The 6,422-nt window shown below is 43.4% G+C and overlaps 1 protein-coding gene across 1 annotated transcript in view; it reads right to left on the bottom strand.

Annotated features, from left to right (window-relative positions):
• The window catches only part of DENND3 (DENN/MADD domain containing 3), a 40,574-nt gene extending 40,319 nt beyond the window's left edge, over window positions 1-255 (bottom strand). The window contains exon 1 of the mRNA XM_009328421.1: window positions 55-255. Within this exon, the coding sequence (XP_009326696.1) occupies window positions 55-255 (201 nt within the window). The remainder of the gene's footprint in view (window positions 1-54) is intronic.
• Between the last annotated feature and the right edge of the window lie 6,167 nt (window positions 256-6,422).

The raw sequence follows: 6,422 nt of genomic DNA, 5'->3' as shown, positions 1-6,422 counted from the left end.
GCGGCGGTTGTTGGTTGCCGTTAGTTCCTTCCTGCTCACCTCACCTCACCTCACCTCGCTACCCCGCCGGGAGAGCCCCCGGGGAAGACGCTTCCCGACCCAAGGGGGAGCTCGTTTTTCTCCCGGCCAGCCGCGGGCTGATTTCTCGGTGGGGCTGTTGGCCCAGAGGGGCTGAGGTGCCTCAGGGCTGCCCGTCGCCGGCGCGTCAAACAGGTGGGTGAAGTCACGGCATGGTGCTTTGATAAGTGGTGCCATTCCCTCCTGGTCGCTCCAGGTGACCTAGCAGGGGTATGTGACTGCCCCTAAATATATTATAGTTGTATTTATAATATATAAATAAATACAACAGTTATAAGACTGAGTCTTATATTTATCATGGGTCATAGTTTCAGTGAACTGTAAGCACAGAGCTGATTGCAGACTGCGTGGTGCTTTCACCTCCGGCGCAGCAGGGTTCTCAGTGGAGCTGCCTGCGCAGCGGAGAAACAGCATAGGGGATTCCGGGATTTCTTTTTGAGCTGTTTAATCTAAATAGACAATGAGTCACTCTGTATGTATTGGCTCTGTGTAGATTCTCTGAGAGAAATGTGTTTCCTCCGGGACCACTGCATAAAGTACCCGAAACTGTAGAGGGCAGTTTCTCTGAAACTGAAGGTATGAGATGTAGTTTCATCACAGCCACAAACTTTTTTTGTGGACTAGTGTTCACGTCTTTTAAATGCAAAAAATCCCAATATAAGTGGCTTCAGGCTTTCATGCATTTGTTATCAGTCCAGGGTTCAGAACAGACTTCTTCAAAAAGTACAAAGAATGTCAGGAACACAAGGTGTGGTCTTGATGGGGATTTTATTATCTGAGTTTTTGTGGTGTTAAAACTCAGGATTATATGGCCTCTGGTGTTCTCAAATAACTTACTTAGAGGAAGTCACAAATGCGGAATATAGGAAACTATATAGCACTGACTAAAAGAAGGAAATTCTTGAAAACCTAGAAGTTCAGGGATCACTTCTTCAAAGTGATAGAAGAAGATCATAGGCTCAAAGATTTATGTTAATGAACTTTAAGGTCATAAGAGATTGTTAAAATCATCTTGTTTAGCTTGTGTAGCCCAGGCCACAGAATCAGAGTGATTCCTGTATTAAATGTGTAGCTTCTGGCTGACACCGTGAGTTCCTGCAATAGGGATTACTAACAATCACTGTTAAAAGTCAGGCATCTCATTTTTAGTTTCACTGTTTAGCTTAGCTTTTTGCCACTGGATCATGTTACGGTTTGCCTGCTGTTTGAACAGATTCTTTACGACGAAAAGATTTCTCCTTGCGGAGTTCAAGATTATTAATCTCAATTTATTTTTAAGAGGTTATATAGCTCATACTTTTAAAATTTCTTTCCTAATCAATTGTGTGCATCTCCCCTCAACCTTTTCAAATTTTTTCAATATTCATTTTGAATTATGAACACCAAAAATAAGCTGAATTATATTGCTGAATATACAGTGGTAGGTCACACTGCTATTTCTAACTGATATCCCCACAGAGAAAGACTGATATATGAATCATTCAAAAAGGGTGTAATGTTTAATTGGTTATCCACTGTAACCCTGTACGGTTTTCTTAGGGTTATTACTTCCAGTGTGACAGTCCTACATCTTACATTCATTGACCTACGAGTATGACCTAGGATTTGACCACATTAAAAGAAAATTACAGATGAACCGAGGCTGTTAAGCAATCCAGGTCACCCTGTAGTTAATTAATCTGTATCATGATTAGTTTCTGATTTCTCTGCTATCTGCAATGATAAATACTGGATGATTCTTCTTTATAATTAATGTAGCCCTCAAAGCAAGGATACAGTGAAGTTGTTATCAAAACAGAACTACAAGATGAAAGGTACTGTCGTGGTTTAACCTCGGTTGGCAACTAAGCACCACGCAGCCGCTCGCTCACTCCCCCCCTCCCAATGGGATGGGGGAGAGAATTGGAAAAGCACGTGAGAAAACTTGTGGGTTGAGATAAAAACAGTTTAATAATTGAAATAAAATGATAATGATAATAATATGATAATAGTAATAATACACAAAACAAGTGATGCACAGTACAATTGCTCACCACCCGCCGACCGATGCCCAGCCAGTCCCCGAGCAGCGGCCCCCACGGCCAGCTTCCCCCAGTTTATGTACTGAGCATGACGTCACATGGTATGGAATGTCCCTTTGGCCAGTTTGGCTGTGCCCCCTCCCAGCTCCCTGTGCATCAGTCGGTAGAGCATGAAAAACTAGAAAGTCCTTGGCCAGTGTAAGCACTACCTAGCAACAACTAAAACATCGGTGCCTTATCAATTTTGTTCCCATCCTAAATCCAAAACACAGCACTGTACCAGCTACTAGGAAGGAAATTAACTCTATCCCTGCTGAAACCAGGACAGGTACTAATGTGAATCTGCTAAATCTCAAGAACTCTGGAAGTAGGAAACCTGCTATATGGGGCCACTGGTAAGAGACAAAATAATTCACATAGAGAAGAATACCTCTGTGCTACAAAAAGATTCATGTAGTTAAATCAGTTTTTTCCTAAGAAGACTTGTCAACTGAGGAAGAAATGCCAGCTTTTATTACGTGTTTTCTTTTTGTAAGATCACAAATACAGTAAATGTTTGTTAGCTATCTGATGTGGTACTCGGCTGCTTAGAGCTATATGCAGAAAAAAATGCTAATCTTGATATATCCTCAACATGGGTAAGGCTTTATCAGACCTGAGGGCCATATCTGAATAATTAGATTCCCTTGACATAGAAATCTAATTCAGCTTCCAAATACAGTGTTTATGTTTTAGCTAGACTGCCTCTGTTAAGAGGAGAAAATAATTTTACAAGTCATGTTTTTCTTTGATGCAATCTTGCTTATAAAATATAATCTACCCAATCAGATGAGAAGCCTTGAGCTGGCTCTAGCTTTAACAAGGCCACCCTCAAAATCCCATACTCATAGGTGATATAATACAGCCTTCCGTGTTCAGCCTTACATTTGACATACTTCTACCCTCGCCTCTTTCAAATTGCTGTTGTAAATTAGGAACTGCGAGTGGGATTTGTCTGGCAATCACGCTGTAGACTGCATGGAAATGATTGAGTTGTTCTCCATCAACCCTGAAGGGAGCTCTGAGTGACTTGTTGAGTTGTAGACACCTATATTGCAAACACCTCAATCTTGAGAGAGATGGGCCAGGTGAAGAGTAGAGTCAGGACCTTGAATTTTAGGAGAGCAAACTTCCAGTTGTTTAAGGAATTAGTGAATGGGACCGCCTGGGAAACTGCTCTCAAGGAGCTGAAAAGAGCTGGCAGCTCATTAAGGACATTATTCTTAGAGTGCAAGAGCTTTCAATTCCCATGTGCAAGAAATCAAGCAAGGAAGGCATGGGTCAGTAAGGACCTCGTGGTCCAACTAAAGCGTAAGAAGGAAATACACAAGCAGTGGAACGAGGGACATGTATCCTGAGAAGAATACAGGGATGCTGCCTGGATGTGTAGGGATGGGATCAGGAAAGCTAAAGGCACAGCTGGAGCCGAATTTGTCAAGGCATGTGAAGAATAATAAGGGCTTCTACAGGAATGTTGGCCAAAAACAGAAGATTAAAGAAAGAGTACGCACACACACACACCCAGATAAATAAGACAGGAGAACTGGTGAAAACCAATGTGGAGAAGGCTGAGGTACTCAACAATTTTTTTGCCTCAGTTTTCAATGATAATCTCTCTTCCTACATCTCTCCAGCCCCTGAACCTCAAGGCAGGGACTGGGGGAATGAAGTCTCTCCCATCCTAAGTGAATATCGGGTTCAAGACCACCTGAGGAATCTGAACATACATAAGTCCATGGGACCCGACGAGATGCATCCCAGGGTCCTGAGGGAATGGGCTGATGCAGTTGCCAAGCCACTCTCCATCATATTTGAAAAGTCATGGCAGTTAGGTGATGTCCCCAGTCACTGGAAAAAGGGAAACATCATGCCTGTTTTTAAAAGGGAAGACCCTGGGAACTACCAACCAGTCAGCCTCACCACTGTGCCAGGTAAGATCATGGAGCAGATCCTCCTGGAAAACATGTCGAAACATGTGGAAGACAAGGAGGTGATTAGAGACAGCCACCATGGCTTCACCAAGGGCAAATTGTGCCTAACGAATCTGGTGACCTTCTACAATGGAGTGGCTGCATCAGTGGACAAGGGAAGAGCTACAGATGTCATCTACCTGGACTTCTGTAAGGCCTTTGATGTGGTTCCATACAGCATTCTTGCCTCTAAATTGGAGAGATTTGGGTTTGATGGATGGACTGTTAGGTGGATAAAGAATTGGTTGGATGGTTGCATCCAAAGAGTTGCAGTCAATAGCTCAATGTCCAAATGGAGATCAGTAACAAGCAGTGTCCCTCAGGGGTCCGTACTGGGACCAGTACTATTTAATATCTTCATCAACGACATAGACAGTGGGATCAAATGCACCCTCAGCAAGTTTGCGAATGACAGACACCAGGCTGAGTGGTGCAGTTGATTCGCTTGCGGGAAGGGGTGCTAACCAGTGAGACCTTGACAGGCTTGAGCAGTGGGCCCATGTGAACCTCATGAAGTTCAGCAAGGCCAAGTGCAAGGTCCTGCACCTGAGTCGGGGCAATCCCCAGTATCAGTATAGACTGGATGATGAATGGATTGAGAGCAGCACTGTAGAGAAGGACTTGGGGGTACTGGTGGATGACAGACTGGACATGAGCCAGCAATGTGCACTCACAGCTCAGAAGGCCAACCGTAACCTGGGCTGCATCCAAAGCAATGTGGCCAGTGGTTCAAGGGAGGTGATTCTCCCCCTCTACTCTGCTCTGGTGAGATCCCACCTGGAGTGCTGCGTCCAGCTCTGTGGTCCCCAGCGCAAGAAGGACATGGACCTGTTAGAGCGGGTCCAGAGGAGGACCATGGAAATGGTCAGAGGGCTGGAACACCTCTGCTGTGAAGAAAGGCTGAGAATTGGGGTTGTTCAGCCTAGAGAAGAGAAGGCTCCGGGGAGACCTTGTTGCGGCCTTTCAGTACTTAAAGGGGGCTTATAAGAAAGATGGAGAGAGACTTTTTACCAAGGCCTGTAGTGACAGGGCAAGGGGCAACGGTTTTAAACTGAAAGAGGGTAGATTTAGATTGGACATAAGGAAGAATTTTTTATGATAAGGGTGGTGGGGCACTGGAACAGGTTGTCCAGAGAACAACCTGTGGATGTGGATGCCCCATCCCTCGAAACATTCGAGGTCAGGCTGGTTGGGGCTTTGAGCAGCCTGATCTGGTGAAAGATGTCCCTGCCCATGGCAGGGGGATTGGACTAGATGACCTTTAAAGGTCTCTTCCAACACAAACTATTCTATGATTCTATGATTTCTGTGTCTATGCTAAGCAAGATTGCATAGATAAGAAGTCTTCATTCTGTCTGGTAAGAACCGTGTGCTCTAGCCAAAGAGAAGACGGGAAGTACAACATGAAGTATGCAGCTCTAATATGTATCAGACAACTCTTTGCAGTCTAGAAGTCCATGAAAAAACACCGCATCTCAGGATTTTAAACCCTTTGTCTCTAAAATCAGTTCTTATTAACAAGGTCATCCACAGGGGGAAGGATTTGTTTTGAACAAAACTTAGGGAATCAGCTTGGCGTATTCTCTCCAACTTCAGTATTTCTCATTTTATATTCCTTCTTCCAGAATAATGAAGCAGGAGAATTCCATGAATCTGCCAAGAAAGATCTTTATTGGCAGATATAACATTTATTTCATTGCAGGACAATACACTTCCTAAATTTACACTGATGTTAGCAACCAAGCAACCACTTAGTAACTGACTATGCAAATTGAATCATGTTTTTCAAACTAGGGCCCTGCAGAGTCTTAAAATTCCTCTCTCAGTGACTCAGACATTTATTCCCATTCTTAATAATGTTACAAAAACCTACTATGAGAATTCTTTATTGTCCCAGGTATTGTCCAACTGAGTGCAGTGACTTTGACCCCAATATTATTCTGTAAAAGGTCACCAGGGTCAGTGTAAATGTATCAGAGGGAAAGGAGGACAGTTCAGGGATCTCTGCGTCTATTAACAGTTCCATTTGCATCTTCTTTCTTTTTTTACTTGGCTTGTCTGGTTTGTGCTGCCACCATTTATGGTATAACAGAATACAATTTTTTTGCAACATTAACTGTCATTTAGCATGCATCTCTTTAATAATACAGAGATACATTTCACTGACGTTACAGAAGAATGCTAGCATGAGATCAGTTTTTACTACGTATCACCAGATGGGATTTGTATTCTCCACAGATTGTACCTGTGTACTGGAGAAGTCAGCTACTGTCTGCTATTTCTTCAGTTCTCAAGCTGTGGAAAGTTACCCCCA

This window comes from Pygoscelis adeliae, unplaced genomic scaffold (genome assembly GCF_000699105.1).
Source record: "Pygoscelis adeliae isolate BGI_AS28 unplaced genomic scaffold, ASM69910v1 Scaffold457, whole genome shotgun sequence".
NCBI lineage: Eukaryota > Metazoa > Chordata > Aves > Sphenisciformes > Spheniscidae > Pygoscelis > Pygoscelis adeliae.
The sequence above is the reverse complement of the archived record's forward strand: the minus strand, read 5'-3'. Positions and strand labels throughout refer to the sequence as shown.